Below are 20,201 nucleotides of genomic sequence, written 5' to 3'. Positions count from 1 at the left end.
CCCGATGTCGTGCCTCGCAGCCCTTCTTGCAGCCCGGTTATTAGCACCGGCTGCGTTCGCCTTCACCGCGGCTCTCGCGCCTTCAGTCGCCCCAGACGCTGCACCTTTTTGGCCCGAAAGTGGCCCGGCCCTTATCACCAGCCGCGATCGATGTCCCCGTGCTGCGCCTTTTGGCCCGAATGCGGCCCGGCCCTTATCTCCGGTCGCGATCGATCTCACCGCCCTTATTCCTCCGTCTTCCTCCCCCCGTCTGTACAGCCAACGCGGCCGACTTTCTGCTCGCGTCGCTGACCGGCTTACCCACCACCGAGGTAGAAAGAAGATAGCTGACTGCCGCTGATGGAGGCTTCGAGTTCAGGATGTCTTCTGCACTCCGGGTTCTCGATGCCTGCCGCGCGACGTGTCTTCCAGCAGGGTGATGAGGGTGGATGCCTCTCTTCGACGCCCGTTCTGTGGACGAAGCCGCCGTGGATATAAACTGCCGCAGGGTAAGAATCCCATCCTCATCGCCACTGTTAAGTCTGTGTGTTCCAGTTGTATTAAGATTAATTACTGACACAGACTACAAGAATAAAGTTTCAACAGGTCTTTACTAGTTGGAGGTCAGGACTATACTAAATACAATATCACTACACAGTACTTATATACCGGTGGTCACCACCGGTATTACGTATACAGCAGCCAGAGAAAGTAGTACATCTCTTAAGGTGGAACAGGTTACATACACCACAATTAGGTTTAGGGAAGTGTCGAATGTGGGTGAAGCAGTTCGATACCAGAAAGGAAGGGAAAACTCAACTCAATCCACATTCAGGCAGCAAGAGCACAGAGCTGGAGAAAAGCTGGTTGACCCAGCCATACCGACAGAAATTTATTCCTATCAAATGGGTCCAACAGCCTATAACTGATGTGCATCTATCCCCATCTCTGTAACCTCCTCCAGCCCTCCGAAAACTCAGTTCCTCCAATTCTGGCCTCTTGTCCATCCCCCACTCCTTTCGCCCTACCATTGGCAGCCGTGCCTTCAGCTCTCTGGGCCCCAAGCTCTGGAATCCCCGCTCTATGTTTTTCAGCCTCTCCAAGTCCCTCTCTTATTTTAAGACCTTCCTTAAAACCCACCTCTCTGACCAAACTTTTAATCACCTGTCCTAATATCTCCTCCGTTGGTTTGCTGCTGATTTTTTCTGATTACGTTTCTGTGAAGCGTCTTGGAATGTTTTTCTATGTTAAAGGCGCCATATCAATTCAAGTTGTTGCTGCTGCTGCTGTAAGTTTGTAAGATGCTGTAAGATTTGGCTGCACTCAAAAGTTTGTCACCATCCTCCGCCTGCTTCACGATGACATGCAAGCCATGATCCTGACCAACGGTTCCACCACAGGCCCAATTCACGTACGGACCAGGGTCAAACAAGGCTGTGTCATCACACCAACACTCTTCTTGATCTTCCTTGCAGCAATGCTCCATCTCACCCTCAGTAAGCTCCCCGCTGGAGTGGAGCTAATTTACAGAACAAACGGGAAACTGCTCAACCTCCGTCACCTCCAGTCCAGATCCAAGGTCGACCCATCCTCTGTCGTCAAATTACAGTATGCAGACAATGCTCGTGTCTGCGCTCACTCGGAGGTCAAACTCCAAACCATCGTTAACACCTTCACTGAAGCGTACGAGAGCATGGGCCTTACACTAAACATCCGTAAGACAAAGGTCCTTTACCAAACTGCCCCCGCCACACAGTACTGCCCCCCAATTATCAAAATCCACGACAAGGCCTTGGACAACGTGGACCACTTTCCATACCTCGGGAGCCGACTGTCAACAAGGGCAGATGTCAATGATGAAGTCCAACACTGCCTTCAGTGCACCAGTGCAGCCTTCGGTCACCTGAGGAAGAGAGTGTTTGAAGACCAGGACCTCAAACCCGGCACTAAGCTCATGGTCTACAGAGCAGCAGTGATACCCGCCCTCCTGTATGCTTCAGAGACATGGATCATGTACAGCAGGCACCTCAAAGCACTGGAGAGGTACCACCAATGCTACCTCCGCAAGATCCTGCAAATCCATTGGCAGGATAGGCGCACCAACGTCAGTGTTCTCGCTCAGGCCAACATCCCCAGCATCGAAGCTTTGACCACGCTCAATCAGCTTCGATGGATGAGTCACGTCGTTCGCATGCCTGATACGAGACTCCCAAAACAAGCACTACTCGGAGCTCCGCCACGGCAAGAGAGGAAACGCTTCAAGGACACCCTCAAAGCCTCCTTGAAAAAGTGCAACATCCCCACTGACACCTGGGAATCCCTGGCCCAAGACCGCACAAAGTGGAGGAGAAGCATCCGGGAAGGCGCTGAACACCTCGAGTCTCTTTGCCGGGAGCAAGCGGAAGCAAAGCGCAAGGAGCGCACGTTAACCCAAGCACCCCGCCCGCCCCTTCAACCACCGTCTGCCCCACCTGTGACAGAGACTGCAGGTCCTGCATTGGACTCATCAGTCACCTGAGAACTCATTTTTAATGTGGAAACAAGTCATCCTCAGTTCAGAGGGACCACCTAAGAAGAAGAGGTAAGACTGAACAATCGTTAATGGGATTTTTTAAATAGAGAAATCACAGTGAGAAGCCAGGGCCAGTAGAGAAGACACCAATGTTGAAAAAAGTGAGAGAGAAAATTCAATAAATGAAGTAGCAGTGATTCCATGCTGATAAACTAGGGGTTTAAAAGTATTAAGATTGTAATAGGAAGGAGCCAAGAGCTTTGAGGTACTGAGAAAGAATGAGTTAGAGCAGCAGATGGTGCAATGAGCCATGGTTTCAACATTATGAAGATAGAGGGAGCAGGAAGTGTAGGATGGAATATTGGGAGCTGAGGAGGAACAAGAGAAGAAAGTTCAGAAAAGCACTCATCATAGTCGCAGCAACGAAATGATGAGAGACAGAGAAGTTGCAATAGAGAGATGTTGGAGGCTAGAAATGCTAGAGGGATTACTCATCAGATGACAAGTTTCTTTCCTATATCCCATCCATGAGTGTGAGAGAGTGTTTTGAAGAGCTTCTTCAGATGTAGGAACTGATGTAATAAAGACTCACTACGCACTTGGTTGTACATAAAGCAAGGCTTTAATCGACTTGTAACAAAGCATGGAGGTCTGGTTAGTAGTCACTAGCTTCCTGTTTCCAGACTGTCTCTGGCCAAGGTGGGCCCACGCCCGAGTATTTATATTCCTTGGGTGGCGCCCTCAGCTGGCCGTTCAGTAGTACTTCTTGTAGAAGTTGCGATTTATGACAGGAACAGTGTTCAAGTGTCGGATCAATTTGGGCTGTATAGAGAGTTATGAATTGTTGAAGGGAAACGGGTGTTTCTGACACAAAAGAAGAAACAGAGTTTCTTGGAGGTAGGTTTAGCAATGGAGGAGATTTGGGAGTTCCACTGGAGGTCAGAGGAGACAGGGAGGCCAAGAATGCCAAGAGATGAAGGAGGATGAAGCTCAGGCCAGGCCAGGTAAGAGGTGGCAGCCACTGGTTAGACTTGTAATCAACATCACCAAAACAGATTATCTGGTCTTTATCACATTGCTGTTTGTGGGAGCTTGCTGTGCGCAAATTGATGGCTGCGTTTCCCACTTACAACAGTGGCTACACGCCAAAAGTACTTCATTGGTGGTAATGCACTTCAGGATGTGCTGAGGTCATGAAAGGCGCTATATAAATGCAAGTCTTTCTTCTAGTACAAATGTCTCCATATCGTGGAGCTCTTCAGTGCAGTTTCTTCATGAATAGATGGCCTGGCTGATCCGATGGGAGTTTATGCTATGAGTTTAATGAGCTGTGACAGTATTGGTTGCTGACCGAAACTCACAACCCATCCCCAGGGAAGCTCTGACTCACCACATGAAAGAGGCACTTATCTATTCACCTCCAATGCTACAGCTTGGAGGGAGAGCATGCAGTATTGATTGGACCAAGCATCAATATTCAACACTTTTACTTGAGCCACTGCAGAATCTCACGTTAACAAATTAACAGCCAGGCCAGAATCAGTGAGAAGCAGTAACTAAGCTTCAGTAAAAGGTACACTTCTGTTTAGAGATGCTGTTCTATTGTGGACTCACAGGCTGCGCAGTCAGTCTCTTGGGCATTTGTTACTGCCTAATCTGACAATTCTCAGAGCCTTCCATATGGGGAGAATTAGAAGGGGCAGAGCAGAATCAGTCAGTCTACCTCAATAAATACCGCGGACGCTGGAAATTTGAAATAAAGAGGGAAAATGCTGGAAATGCAAGTCAGGCAGCATCTGTGGAGAGAGAAACAGAGTTAACGTTCCAGGTCGATGACCTTTCATCAGAACTGGAAAAAGTTCGAGATGTAACAGGCAAGTACAGAGGCAGGGAAAGGGGGCGGGGAGGGAAGAAGAGAGCAAAAGGGAAGGTTTGTGATAGGGTGGAAGGCAGGCGTGCTTAAATGACAAAAGGGACGATGGTGCGAGGCAAAAGAGGGTGGATATGGGACAAGTAAAGAAACAAAAGATGGGTCTGGAAGAGGTGTAAATAGCAACAGCAGAACCGTTACATAAGAACATAAGAAATAGGAGCAGGAGTCGACCATACAGCCCCTCGAGCCTGCTCCGCCATTCGATAAGATCATGGCTGATCTTCAACCTCAACTCCACTTCCCGCTGGATCTCCATATCCCTCGATTCCCCTAGAGTCCAAAAATCTATCGATCTCAGCCTTGAATATACTCAAAGACTCAGCATTCACAGCCCTCTGGGGCAGAGAATTCCAAAGATTCACAACCCTCTGAGTGAAGAAATTCCTCCTCATCTTGGTCTTAAATGGCCGACCCCTTATCCTGAGACTGTGACCCCTAGTTCTAGACACTCCAGCCAGGGGAAACAACCTCTCAGCATCTACCCTGTCAATCCCCTTCAGAACCTTGTATGTTTCAATGAGATCACCTCTCATTCTTCTAAACTCCAGAGAGTATCGGCCCATTCTACACAATCTCTGCTCATAGAACAGCCCTCTCATCCCAGGAATCAATCTAGTGAACCTTCGTTGCACTGCCTCCAAGGCAAGTATATCCTTCCTTAGATAAGGAGACCAAAACTGTGCCCAGTACTCCAGGTGTGGTCTCACCAAGGCCCTGTACAATTGGAGCAAGACTTCCTTACTCTTATACTCCAACCCCTTGCAATAAAGACCAACATGCCATTTGCCTTCCTTATTGCTTGCTGTACCTGCACGCTAGCTTTCTGTGTTTCTTGCACAAGGACACCCAAATCTCTCTGAACACCAACATTTAAAAGTTTCTCACCATTTAAAAAATATTCTGTTTTTCTATTCCTACCAAAGTGAATAACCTCACATTTCTCCACATTATACTCCATCTGCCACCTTACTGCCCATTCACTCAGTCTATCTATATCCCTTTGCAGACTCTGTGTTCTCCTCACAGCTTACTGTCCCACCTAGCTTTGTATCATCGGAAAACTTGGATACATTACACTCGGTCCCTTCATCTAGGTCATTAATATAGATCGTAAATAGCTGAGGCCCCAGCACTGATCTTTGCGGCACCCCACTAGTTACAGCCTGCCAACCTGAAAAAGATTTGTTTACCCCTACTCTCTGTTTTCTGCCGTTAACCAATCCTCTATCCATGCTACTGTATTACTCCCAACCCCATGAGCCCTTATCTTATGTGGCACCTTATCAAATACCTTTTGAAAATCCCAATATACTACATCCACTGGTTTCCGTTTATCTACCCTGCTAGTTATATCCTCAAAAAACTCTAATAAATTTGTCAAACACAATTTCCCTTTCATAAATCCATGTTGACTTTGCCTAATCATGTTATGATTTTTCTGAGTGCCCTGATACCGCTTCCTTAACAATGGATTCCAGCATTTTCCCGGCAACTGATGTCAGGCTAACTGGTAGTTCCCTGTTTTCTCTCTCCCTCATTTTTTGAATAGCGGTGTTACATTTTCTACCTTCCAATCCGCTGGGACCGTTCTAGAATCTAGGGAATTTTGGAAGATCAAAACCAATGCATCCACTATCTCTGCAGCCACCTCCTTCAGAACCCTGGGGTGTAGGCTGTCAGATCCAGGGGATTTGTCGGCTTTTAGTCCCATTAGTTTCTCTAGTACTTTTTCTCTACTCATATTAATTACGTTAAGTTCCTCACCCTCATTAGACCCTTGGTTCCCCAGAATTTTTGGTTTGCTTTTTGGGTCTTCTACTGTGAAGACAGATACAACATATTTGTTTAACATTTCTGCCACTTCCTTATTCCCCATAATAATTTGTCCTGTCTCAGCCTCAAAGGGACCAACGTTTACTTTTGCTACTCTCTTCCTTTTTACATACTTGTAGGAGCTCTTACAATCTGTTTTTATATTTCTTGCTAGTTTTCTCCCTTATTCTATTTTTTCCCTTTTATCAATTTTTTAGTCAACCTTTGCTGGTTTTTGAAGCTCTGCCAATCCTCAGGCTTACTATCACCCCGTCAAACACCATCCTGACTTGGAAATATATCGGTGTTCCTTCGTCATCACCGAGTCAAAATCCTGGAACTCCCTCCCTAACAGCGCTGTGGGAGCACCTTCACCACACGGACTGCAGCGGTTCAAGAAGACGGCTCACCACCACCTTCTCAAGGGTAATTAGAGATGAGCAATAAATGCTGGCCTTGCCAGCGATGCCCACATCCCGAGGCGAATAAAAAAAAATCCCAATAGACCCATTTCTGTCCAGTCCCATTTCTGGCGGAAGGAAAACATTTAGATAATAGACAGTCTCAGCAGATAGTTTGTCTGTTCACGTCAGGCAAGTTGCAGTGAAAATGTGATGGATGGCGCCATTACTGGGCAACGGAGATGGGCAATGATCCCCTGCTACACCATACAAAGCTGTATATATTTCTTTTCAATCTTTTGTAATCACACCAAGAGGAAGGGTTTCCTCTGCAGACTGCACATAGTAAAACTAAAAGCCCACTCTTTATAAATAGGTTCAAGGTTTCACTGCAGCTCGCACAGGAAGAAATCTTAAATATCTTAGCACCTGAACACAGGGGAGAGACTTTACTGTAATCTTGTTTTTGAAGCACTGATGGCTTTGGATAATTTGTACTTGGAAACAATTATAATTCTTCAGTGAAAATGGCTATGTACAGATGAAACCTGTTTTAAGCTTTTAACAATGGGTTTTACGGTACTTGCAAAGTATGAATAATATTCTCTCCTTAATTGCCTTAATGAAAAATATCAATCCAAGCCATTCAGTCCATGATGGCGTCTCCTTTCTGTGAATGAGCCCCCCGCCCGAGTGAGCATTTCTTGGGATGGGCCTCCTCTGTGATGCAGCCTCCAATTTCAGTGTGAGTATGAACGGTGTAAGCCACATTGCCTCCAGCCAAACTTCGGTCCATGAGTGAGCTCCCTGAATATTTCTGTCTTCCGTAACATAGAAGATAGGAGCAGGGGTAGGCCATTCGGCCCCTCAAGCCTGCTCTGCCATTCAATGAGGTCATGGCTGATCATCCAAACTCAGTACCCTGTCCCTGCCTTCTCCCCATATCCCTTGATCCCTTTAGCCTTAAGAAATATATCGAACTCCTTCTTGAATATATTTAATGAATTGGCCTCAACTGCCTTCTGTGGTAGAGAATTCCACAGGTTCACCACTCTCTGGGTGAAGAAATTCCTCCTCATCTCTGTCCTAAATGGCTTACCCCTTATCCTTAGACTGTGACCCCTGGTTCTGGACTCCCCCGCCATCGGGAACATCCTTCCTGCATCTAGTCTGTCTAGTCCTGTTAGAATTTTATAAGTTTCAATGAGATCCCCTCTCATTCTTCTAAATTCCAGCGAATATAAGCCTAATCGACCCAATCTCTCCTCATACGTCATTCCTGCCATCCTGTTGGATTAATTTCCGTGTCAGCAACCGGACCTGGACAATTTCCTTGCTTCGTCAACACTGCATTGGATAGTCGAAGCCCTATTTAAAATGGGTTCCTGACACAGGCACGCACAACCTCTTCAAATTTGGTCTGGCTGATGAGACCCCCTCCCTTTAACTGGAGTCCAGATCTCAAGACTCCCTCATTAAGTCCCGCCATTGGGAACATCCTTCCTGCATCTAGTCTGTCTAGTCCTGTTAGAATTTTATTATTCTCCTTAGGTGACGCTGCCTCTGATCCATTTTCAGTCCGTCAATGCGTTTCGTAAGCGCGACACCCTTTGCAAAGCAGCCGGTGTGGGAGCCTCCTGAATTATATTCCTTCTGGAAAATTGTTCCTCCCAAACAGTACCAGCACAGTCACTCTACCTGATACAATCCTCATTCTCAGTATTTCCCATTCTAAGCATTTCCTGGACAAAGGCAGCACTGAGAAGCTGCACAAAGTCTTTTGCTTCACTCAGATGAGTCTGCCTTGTTTTCTTCCACCTGCTGGGACACATTTTTTGTGATAAATTGAATGGCCTCCTTCAGTGCTATATGATTCTGTGATTGAATACTTTTACCCTTGGGTCATGAGTAGCCAAATTCTCAATTTAATCTTTATTGGACTATTTTCAATCCATTTCGCCAGTATTTTCTTAATCCAGTTATATTTTCTGCTCAGTTACAGATGTGGCAGCATTTCTATTACATTTCTTGCCCTTTGTTAAGTGCACAATTATTTGTTCCAGCATAGTAACTGCAATTTTGGTACTGGGAGCGGTCATAAAAAGCTAATTTAGAAGAGGAACAGGAGCGTCTCTGGCAAATGTGTTCATAGTGTAGATAATCACTCCACAGAAGATCAAAGCTGACAGCTTCTGGATTTTTCAAGGGTTGGTACATTGACAGTGATGTAACTGAAGTGTGCAGAAACAAGGAAAGTCAAAGACATCTGTCTTCCAATTTGCCTTAAATATAAATAATCCACTGGAAGGTGTTTCTCACTTAAAAATGAAGGTCGGAGTGGCACAGTTGTGCTCTCCCTTGCTGTGAGGGAGTGGCTGGGTGCAAGTTTATGACTCCAAAAATGAGTCAAGTCATGACATTCAGCAGAGGTGCCAAGTGCATCCTCTCTGGGAAGGGGGGGGGGAAGAGAAAAGTCCACCTACTTCATTCTGGAACACCCGCTCAGGACCATGCATCAACACAGGCCTGTTGTGTAGCTGTGCTTTTGGTCAGGGCGTACTGCACCCCAGAGGGAGAGGGATGAACCTTAGATCAGGATAGCGGTAGCTTGCCGCAATGGCCCCCCAGCCTCCTTGTTCTTAGGAATGGTAAGATCACCAGGACTCCTAGCCCTGTCCACCATCCACTGACCCCAATGTGTGGAAATGGGATGAGTTTAGGAGTGACGTCCTCTGTTCAGGTTCCAGGGTGAAGAGTAAGCACTTGGGATGAGGTACCAGTGAGCTTCAAGATTCAGTGCATCAGGATGGAAGGGGGAAAATGGCAAAAAGTGCAGAAAAACTTCAAAGCATTATATGATGAGAAAGAAAGACTTTCATTTAAATAGCTCCTTTTACGATTACCAGAGATCCCAAAGCGTTTTACAGCCAATGAAGTACTTTTGAAGTGTAGTCACTGTTGTAATGTAGGAAACGCAGAAGCCAATTTGTGCACAGCAAGCTCCCACAAACAGCAATGTGATAATGACCAGATAATCTGTTTTTGTTATGTTGATTGGGGGATAAATATGGCCAGGACACCAGGGATAACTCCCCTGCTCTTCTTCGACATAGTGCCATGGGATCTTTTACGTCCACCCGAAAGAGCAGACTTGGTTTAACGTCTCATCCGAAAGACGGCACCTCCCACAGTGCAGCTCTCCCTCAGCACTGCACTGGAGTGTCAGCCTAGATTTTTGTGCTCAAGTCTCTGGAGTGGGACTTGAACCCACAACCTTCTGACTCGGAGGCGAGAGTGCTGCCCACTGAGCTACAGCTGACACCTAAATGATGCTTATTTGTTGCGGAAAGTTCATTTCTTGCTTAATATATTTGAGAGGGAAAGAGAATCTCCCTTTCCCCAACCCTCGGGTAGTTCAGACCAATCCATCGAGAAAGCTTTTTAGTTTGGGCTGTAAGTGCTCTATTTAATGCAGGAATGTATCCATAGCAACTACACGGACATGCGGGATCTCCAGAGATTGAAGAATAAACAGAACTAAAAACCTCAAGCACTCCTAGTGTTCCCCCACCATATTCTCCTCGATTGTCCCCACTGAGGTGCAAGCCCACAAGGACCAATACCCCTCAGATACCTTGCCTACATGACCATTCTTCACACGTGTGAACACAGACAGCAAGTGCAGGCAGGCTGACCGTGGAGGACACAACAGCCGGCTCGCCCGACACCCACACAGGAGCTCTTCCAGCAGCATTCCCTGGCTGATTCGACCCCTCCTTAGCGAGAGACGCTGAGGCCAATTGTAACCTTCCCGGTTCAGCTCAATCTGAGGTCGGGGATGGAAGCGGGAAGCTGCGGGCCTGTTATAGCTCAGTAATACTGCGGGGGATGCGACTATACACAAGGCCAAGGAGACGGCTGACGGCTTCTAAATGAATGAAACTCCAACATTTTTGACACTTCCAGAAACAGACCTTCCGGCCATGCCAGAACATCCATCAGGTGGATATCTTGGTCTCAATGGTGAATCCCACCCATCAGTCCTGTCTCACCCTCCACCCCATGCCAGCAGCAATAGAACATGCTGCAACAAACCCTGCGACTGGGACCTTCAGACACGTTCTTCATTTATCACACTTTTAAAAAATGTTTGCAATTAACTTAGTTGCTCAATACACGCTAGTAATTTCAGATGAGATGTTCAACCGAGGTCCCGTCTGCCCTCTCGTGTAGATGTAAAAGATCCCATGGCACTATTGCGAAGAAGTGCAGGGGTGTTATCCCTGGTGTCCTGGCCAATATTTATCCCTCAATCAACATAACAAACAGATTATCTGGCCATTATCACGTTGCTGTTTGTGGGAGCTTGCGGTGTGCAAATTGGCTGCGTTTCCTACATTACAACAGTGACTACACTTCATAAAAGTACTTAATTGGCTGTAAAGTGCTTTAGGACGTCGGAGGTCATGAAAGGCGCTATAGAAATGCAAATTCGTTCTTTATGACTAATAGTGGTCATCGTTTCACAGATAACCCAACTACAAGGGCGAAGGGTAAGTGGTCCTACAACATGCAACTCTTGCAGTGTTGACACTCCAGTATTGTGTGGAGACAGCTGGCTGGTACAACAGAAAGAGTTATAGATGAATTAAAAAGTACATTTAACCCTCTCATTTCCGCAGTAACATTCCTTCAGTATCCTCCCATGCAAACTGAACGGAATGTAAACGTGATAAACATAAGAACATAAGGAATAGGAGCAGGAGTCGGCCATTTGGCCCCTCGAGCCTGCTCCGCCATTCAATAAGATCATGGCTGATCTTCTACCTCATCTCCACTTTCCTGCCCGATCCCCATATCCCTCGATTCCCTTAATATCCAAAAATCTATCGCTCTCTGTCTTGAATATGCTCAACGACTGAGCCTCCACAGCCCTCTGGGGTAGAGAATTCCAAAGATTCACCACCCTCTGAGTGAAGAAATTTCTCCTCATCTCAGTCCCAAATGGCCGACCCCTTATTCTGAGACTGTGACCCCTGGTTCTAGACTCCCCAGCCAGGGGAAACATCCTCCCTGCATCTACCCTGTCAAGCCCTGTAAGAATTTTGTATGTTTCAATGAGATCACCTCTCATTCTTCTAAACTCTAGAGAATATAGGCCTAGTCTACTCAATCTCTCCTCATAGGACAATCCCCCCATCCCAGGAACCAGTCTGGTGAACCTTCGTTGCACTCCCTCTATGGCAAGTTTATCCCTCCTTAGGTGATATCTAGAATTCCACAGGGCTCCTGTACACTAACAAGTCAGCTGCCTGCGTGAACCCTCTGGGGTTTCAGTTTCCTTGTAACTGGCCATCTCCCAATGTGGACCCTTCAGGTCTCCTGCAAATGGAAAACATCTCAACTTAAACATTTAGGAGGTGGAGAATGGAGGCAAGATTATCTTCTGATGGGGAGGGAGGGAGGGAGGATCTCAAAAGCCTCTTAGCTGCTGACTGAACCTTTTATGGTTTTCATTCCAGACATTAAAGTTTAACCAACATTTGGATGCCACTGAGGAAAGCTCTGCGCACGCATGTTTGTGTCCATGTGCACTATGCAGTTGTCCCAGACTAGAGAGCAAAATGAGAGCGCCTGCAGGATAACTGTCCCCTTGTTGTCTCACCTGGACAGTTGTTTAAGGTTGTTTTTGGGAGGAAAATGGCTGACAAAACATTTCATAGAAACATAGAAGATAGGAGCAGGAGTAGGCCATTCGGCCCCTCGAGCCTGCTCCGCCATTTAATGAGATCATGGCTGATCATCCAAATTCAGTACCCTGTCCCTGCTTTCTCCCCATATCCCTTGATCCCTTTAGCCTTAAGAAATATATCCAACTCCTTCTTGAATATATTTAATGAATTGGCTTCAACTGCCTTTTGTGGTAGAGAATTCCACAGGTTCACCACTCTCTGGGTGAAGAAATTCCTCCTCATCTCTGTCCTAAATGGCTTACCCCTTATCTTTAGACTGTGACCCCTGGTTCTGGATTCCCCGACCATTGGGAACATCCTTCCTGTATCTAGTCCTGTTAGAATTTTATGCAGCAAATAGAGGACATGGAGTAACACCAGGGTCAGCCATGCTCATGGATAATATCCCCATACAGACGGACCGGTTAACTCCTGACTGATATAGTCGCATGTGAGAAAGTCGCATGTGAGATCGTCATTTCACAAGTGAGGTTCAGTCACTTCACAAGTGTAGTCATGTCTGACACATTTTTTATAACTCTTATGCTAGATTTTTTAAATGAAAAGGAAAAAACGTAATGAGTATTTTTTAAGTTGTTCCATTCAACAAAAAAAAATCAGTTGACATCATTCTTTTGATGTCCTCTCAGAGGAAAAACTTTTTTTTTTACAATTCCTACTGATACTTCTCCAAAGAAGCATTAACATTTATACTAGAAATGAAAAAGTTCCTTGAACCATTGTATTGGCTTCATCTCATCCAATCAATTTCCCCAGTGCTCAGCGTGGAGATGGGCACGGGATTATCCAACAGAGTATCTTTACACAAAGGGCAGCAGAAATCTGGAACTCTCACCCCCAAAAGCTTTTGAGGCTAGATCGATTGAAAAATTTAAAACAGCGATGAATAGGTTTTTGTTACGCAAGGGTAAGGATGAGGAACCAAGATGGGTAGACGGAGTTAAGATACAGATCAGTCATGATCTAACTGAATGGCCAAACAGGCTTGAGGGGTTGAATGGCCTCCTCCTGTTCCTATGTATAATTTCCTGTTGATCTCGGCAGAATCTCCCCATCAGCCCCTCGTGCTGATGGTTCAGCTTTAGATTGACAATATCTGAATTTGTGGGGTCCAAATTGGGAGGTCTTCATATAACCTATCCGCATCTTTTTTTTGTTTGTTCCTGGGACTTGGGCGTCGCTGGCAAGGCCAGCATTTATTGCCCATCCCTAATTGCCCTCGAGAAAGTGGTGGTGAGCCGCCTTCTTAAACCGCTGCAGACCGCGTGGTGAAGGTGCTTCCACAGTGCTGTTAGGGAGGGAGTTCCAGGATTTTGACCCAGCGACGATGAAGGAACGCCGATATATTTCCAAGTCAGGATGGTGTGTGACTTGGAGGGGAACTTGGAGGTGGTGGTGTTCCCATGCGCCTGCTGCCCTTGTCCTTCTAGGTGATCGAGGTCACGGATTTGGGAGGTGCTGTCAAAGAAGCCTTGGTGAGTTGCTGCAGTGCATCTTGTAGATGATACACACTGCAGCCACGGTGCGCCAGTGGTGGAGGGAGTGAATGTTTAAGGTGTGGATGGGGTGCCAATCAAGCGGGCTACTTTGTCCTGGATGGTGTCGAGCTTCTTGAGTGTTGTTGGAGCTGCACTCATCCAGGCAAGTGGAGAATATTCCATCACACTCCTGACTTGTGCCTTGTAGATGGTGGAAAGGCTTTGGGGAGTCAGGAGGTTAGACACCCACCACAGAATACCTAGCCTCTGACCTGCTCTTGTAGCCACAGTATTTATGTGGCTGGTCCAGTTAGGTTTCTGGTCAATGGTAACCCACAGGATGTTGATGGTGGGGGATTCGGCGATGGTAAACGTCATGGGGCAGTGGTTAGATGCTCCCTTGTTGGGGATAGTCATTGCCTGGAACTTGTTTAGCGCGAAGTCTGCTGCCAGTTTCAGTGTTGGAGGGAACGCAAAGAGCAAACAAGTCCTACCACCAATTTATTAACACCACAAGTATTCCTGATCCCACTAGGAAAGATGCAATGAAGACACAGTTTCTAAAGTGTCATTGGGAGTTGCATCCACTCTTTATACCACATTACTGGTATAGAGCTGTTAAGTGCTAGCTTTTATTGGCGATGGTGCAAAAAGAAATATTTGCTCCTGGTGAAAGCGTCATTGTGGTTTGGATGGAAGAATCCAATGGAAATAATCCTGTCTGTGCCCCTCAGCAGTGGCACTGAGGGGGAGCTGTGAGTGCTTTCGTAGTGTGGGAGTTTCTTTGTGGGTACTTAAAAATAAAAGAACTTCATAAGAACTTTTTGGAACAGGGAAAAAGCCAATTTATCCTCACCACATCACCTTTTTTTTAATAAAGAGAATCCCATCGTGCCTGTGCCTGAAAGAGCTATTTAATTAGTCCCACTCCCCTGCTCGTTCCCCATAGCCTTGCAATTTTTTCCTCTTCAAGTATACATTTAATTCCTTTTGGAAGTTATTATTGAATCTGCTTCCACCGCCTTTTCAGGCAGCGCATTCCAGATCACAACTTGCTGCGTAAAAAATCATTCTCATCTCCCCCTGGTACTTTTGACAATGATCTTAAATCTGTGTCCTCTGGTCACCGACCCTCCTGCCAATGGAAACAATTCCCTCGATCAAAACCATTCATAATTTTGAACGCTTCTGTTAAATCACCCCTTAACCTTCACTGCTCTAAGGAGAACAATCTCAGCTTCTCCAGTCTCTCCACATAACTGAAGTCCCTCATCCCCGATATCATTCTGGCAACTCTCCTCTGTACTTTCTCCAAGGCTTGGGCATATTTATCCCTCAATCACTCCTCTTTACAGAAACATATCCAATTGTTTCTGGACGCCGTTGGTACGGATTTTCTTTGATTTTCCTGTCCTCTGCCATTTGAGTCCAGGCCTTGAATTAGGCAACTAGGACTCCTGGCAGAAACAGGTGAGAGCCCAATTGCTATTTGTAAATTGGGGTCTATGATGTAGATCGGACCACAAGGCCAATTTCAGGATGGTGGCACCCAGACTTCGCAGGCTCCGCCCACTGACACCAAGCGGCCAAACTAGCGGCCCTTAGTAGAGGCCAAGATTCAGGGTTGTGGAGGAACTGGGGTGGAGGGGGGGGGAGGGTTGAGCATGATTACTCTTGCTGCACCTCCACAATAAAGCTCCTGAATGTTGCCTGACCTTCCTCACCACCACTTCCCTGCCCCTCCCCTTTATGGGTCCTCTGCCAGCATGGCTCTGTGGATGGGCTGCTGGATTTCTCTGACCCCACTAACCCCCCCACCGCCCGCCCCCCGCTGAATTGGCCAGCTGCCCATCAGTGGTGGAAACGCACCAGCTCCATGCAAATGAAGCTCAATCATCAAAACCATCCAGGTACCTTGCTGCTGACATGGGGTGGGCATTGTGCCTGCGGTCAATGCCCCCCAACGTGTGACTACCCTGAACACGGTTAGATAATCAAAAGATGATCTTCCTGAATAAGGTAAATATAGTAAGTCATTTCAGCTGCACATTTTCCAATGCTTGCACACTAAGTTTCTTTTTTTTTAATACTTAATTTGCAACCAAGATCAAAGCAGCATAGCTGTGACGTGCACAAGTTCCTGCCCAGGTGCATCTGTGTCTGCAGTGTGTACCACCTACATGATGCACTGCAGCAACTCACCAAGGCTTCTTCAGCAGCACCTCCCAAACCTGCGACCTCGACCGCCTAGAAGGACAAGGGCAGCAGGCGCATGGGAACACCACCACCTCCAAGCTCCCCTCCAAGTCACACACCATCCTTACTTGGAAATATATCACCGATCCTTCATCGTCGCTGGGTCAAAATCCTGGAACTCCCTCCCTAACAGCACTGTGGGAGTACCTTCACCACACGGACTGCAGCGGTTCAAGAAAGTGGCTCACTACCATCTTCTCGAGGGCAACTAGGGATGGGCAGTAAATGCTGACCTTGCCAGCAATGCCCACATCCCAGGAACGAATAAAAAAAGTCACACCATGACTAGGTGACCGCACAGCGCTGCTCGACAGTTCATCCACGGCACTCACCACCCTGACTTAGAAGTATATCGCCGTTCCTTCATCGTCGCTGGGTCAAAATCCTGGAACTCCCTAACAGCACTGTGGGGGCACCTTCACCACGCGGACTGCAGCGCTTCAAGAAGGGGGCTCACCGCCACCTTATCAAGGGCAACTAGGGATGGGCAATAAATATTGGCCTTGCCATCCCTTAAACGGATTTTAAAAATAATCTTTGCTTTTGTCAGCAGGGTTTCAGTTCAGCTAAGCAGTGGAAAATGATAAGTGTCCCATCAGCAGCTGGAAGGTTTTTTTTTTGGATGGGATGCTTCACCACGTGGCCACCACTGCATGTAACATCTGCACACACAACCTGGTGTGTCGCTTGCACCTGGCCGGAGCGGCGCTCCCTTTAGAAATAAAGGAAGTGGGGGGGGGGGCAAAATCCGCTTATCAGAGACTTTTCCCGCAGTTTAAAGGCGACATTAGCAGAGGGCGAGGGCTGGAGCTAACTTACTGTGCGCTCTTGGAGTAGCAGGGCTGGGTGACGTGGCTGATATCCTGGATATTGAAAGCGGTGGGCTCCGCCGAGATGGCCTGGCGCTTGGTCCGCTGTTGCTCCTGGGGTTGGGAGCTGGGCTCGGTCTGGTCGGGTTGCTGAGCGGCCGGTCGCAGCACCGACCGGTATTTATCCAGCTCGGTTTGCAGCTTCTGGATCAGGTCGTCCTTCTGATCCAGTTCCAGCTCCAGCTCATCGATCAGAGCGTCCCTTTGCCTCAGCTCCTCGATCTTCTCCTGGAGGGCATACTGCAGGTCACGCAATGTCCCCATCTCTCCCGCACACACCGAACTCCAGCGGACAGCGCCGCTTTCCTCTCCTACTTTCCGCAAACGATCCGCCGAGACCGTGCCAGGTTTAACGCGGAGTTACTGAGCGATGAGCATCTCCCAACATCCCGTTCCTTCTGGAGCTCAAATACCTTCAGAGTGCAGCCTCTAACCAGCATTCCTGGCACTTTCCTTAGGAAATGAGGTAACTCCCCCTTTTTTTAAAAAAAAACTACATTTCTAGATCAAACGTTCTCTTATTTTTTAGTTTTAATCAGACCAAGGGGAGATGTTAGATGGAGTCGCCGAGGACATTCTCAAACACACCCGTGTCCTTTTTCCTGCCGCAGCCTATGGTTTTCTGGAGGAGGCGGCCAAAAAAACTTTCACGGTATTCAATTAAAAAAAAAAATCCTCTTTGAGATGAGCCGCGGTTCCCCTTTGCGACGGTGTGACACCCCCTCAAGGCGTGAGATCGCTCCAGCCCCGGGGCTGGGACCTACAGACTGGACCAGAGCCGCGACCTCAGCCAGAAGCCCCACATCTCCAGGGCAGACACTTCTAAGCGTGGTCCTCCACTCCCCATCGGCTCCTCCCAAACTCAAGCTATATCCTCAGCAATGAAAGGAACATTCATTGTCTTGGGGGGGCTGGTGGGGGGAGAGGTGGGGTAGGGGCAAGTGCTCCGATCACAACAGACTAGAACAGGTTAACGGGAGGCTTCTGAATGAACGGGATCGCGCTGGCATTTTCCAGCGTGGTAACCACAAAAAAGGACTGGGATGTGATTGAACAGATTCGAAAATGAAGCCGTGGCTCTGGCTGTGAAGCGTGTGTGTTTGGCACAGCGCAGTGAAGACTTCTGCAGCCCAGGGCGCCGGCACCAGTGCCGATTCAGCACCACGGCGAGGGACAGCGCTCAAGGGCGGATCCCTCCAAACCTGCCCCCTCCGCCAGCCACAGAGTCAAGTCCCAGGCACCTTCCAACGTGGTCCTTCAGATCATTACACCACCCACCACATAGAATGAAGTAGGGCTAACCACACTTGGCGTGGGGGGCTGATAGGCGAGCTGCCTCACTCTCTGCTACTTTACAGATGAAACTATTTATTTGAGGTTATTTAAAGTCAACATTGAATAAAATCAGATCATAATCCTCCCCCCTCCCCCTCCCCACAGGTCTGGAGACCTTAGCTAGATTCTGTGCAATTTTGTGTTCCTTACACCAATTTTCCTGGGTCTCTCACACGCTTCCGCTGAGCTTCCATGGAACAATGCAAGAGCCCGAGGACGGTGAGGTCTGAGTGGGAGTGGAGTGGTGAATTAAAGTGACAGGCCACCGGGAGCTCGGGGTCCCCCTTATGGACTGAACGGAGGTGTTCCGCAAAGCGGTCACCCAATCTGCGTTTGGTCTCTCCAATGTAGAGGAGACCGCATCGTGAGCAGCAAATACAGTATACTAGATAGCAAGAAGTACAAGTAAATCGCTGTTTCGCCTGGAAGGGGTGTTTGGGGCCCTGGACAGTGGGAAGGGGGGAGGTATAAGGGCACGTGTTGCATCTCCTGCGCTTGCACGGGAAGGTGCCGGGCGAAGGGGAAGGGGTGCTGGGGGTGATAGAGGAGTGGACCAGGGTGTCGCGGAGGGAGCGGTCCCTACGGAATGCTGAAAGGGGAGGTGAGGGGAGGTGCGTTTGGTGGTGGGATCACGCGGGAGATGGTGGAAATGGTGGAGGATGATCCGTTGAATGTGGAGGCTGGTGGGGTGAAAGGTGAGGACAAGGGGAACTCTATCGTGGTTCCGGGAGGGAGGGGCAGGGGTGAAGGCAGAAGTGCGGGAGATAGAAGAGACACAATCGAGGGCCGTGTCAACCATGGTAGACAGAACCCTTTCAAGTAGAACCCCCACCCCCACACACACAGCCGATGCTACCGTAACCACACAGCACCCACCGAAATCGTCTGATCTTTATAAACTGACGAAGGAGGTAAGAACATATTCTAGGTAGAATCTGAATGAATTGCCAACATAACAACAGCCACTGCACCTCAAAGTCACTCATTGTGCGCCAAGAGTTTGAGACAATTCCCAGAGACCTGACACAGAACAATACAAATACAAGTCTCTTTTTAACAGAGTTTAATGAGAGTCAGGACGTCCAGCACTTCTTTAAGGTCTGCACTGCGAGCTGTGCTTGCAGCCCAAGCATTATAAATAGTGAATATTGAAACTACTGCTCCATATCCCCAGACATAGGTGGAAAGGTCTAATGTTGACAACAGACTTCGTGACCAGCTCACATTTTAGAAGTTTTCAGAAAAACTGTGGACAGGCGGCAAGCCCAGTGACACCAGGACAGGTGGCAGGTTACAGGACATTCTGGTCCAAAGTACAGATATACACAGAGAAACAGCTGGCTGGGAGGCACAGGGTGACTGAGGGGGATCCACAGAACATCAAAGCACAAAGCTCAGCTGGTCAGTGAAGAGCCAAGCCCCTAGCTGGACATTACTCTTTTCAGCCCAATGTTCAGGATTGATTGATTACCTATTGCCTACTCACTGTTATTTTGTGGGTTCAAGTCCCACTCCAGAAACCTGAGCACAAAAATCTAGGCCGACACTCCATTGCAATACTGAGGGAGCGTTGCTCTGTCAGAGGTGCCGTCTTTCGGATGAGAAGTTAAACCGAGGCCCCGTCTGCTCTCTCAGGATGGCAGTATTTTGCAGAAGAATGGGGAGTTCGCCCCAGTGTCCTGGCCAATATTTATCCCTCCACCAACATCACTAAAACAGATTATCTCAGTCATTGGATCATCAGATCACCAAGATTTACATACTGCCATGTATCTGCCAGCTCTTTATACTTTACAATAGATATACTAGTGCACATTCTTATGGTCAAGGGAGTGTGAGTTAAGATGAAAGTGGTTCCAATTGCTGTAGGTCA

General features: G+C 47.7%; 1 protein-coding gene across 1 annotated transcript in view; it reads right to left on the bottom strand.

Annotated features, from left to right (window-relative positions):
- LOC147098065 (cGMP-dependent protein kinase 1-like) overlaps positions 1-17,441 on the bottom strand; it is a 120,022-nt gene extending 102,581 nt beyond the window's left edge. Inside the window, exon 1 of the mRNA XM_085971295.1 lies at positions 16,944-17,441. Coding sequence (XP_085827421.1) covers positions 16,944-17,257 — 314 coding nt within the window. The 5' untranslated portion in view covers positions 17,258-17,441. The remainder of the gene's footprint in view (positions 1-16,943) is intronic.
- Between the last annotated feature and the right edge of the window lie 2,760 nt (positions 17,442-20,201).

This window comes from Somniosus microcephalus, chromosome 30 (assembly GCF_052327205.1).
Source record: "Somniosus microcephalus isolate GS21.2 chromosome 30, FLI_Smic_1.0, whole genome shotgun sequence".
Taxonomy (NCBI): domain Eukaryota; kingdom Metazoa; phylum Chordata; class Chondrichthyes; order Squaliformes; family Somniosidae; genus Somniosus; species Somniosus microcephalus.
Note: the sequence above shows the minus strand (reverse complement) of the source record. Positions and strands in the feature narration are given on the sequence as shown.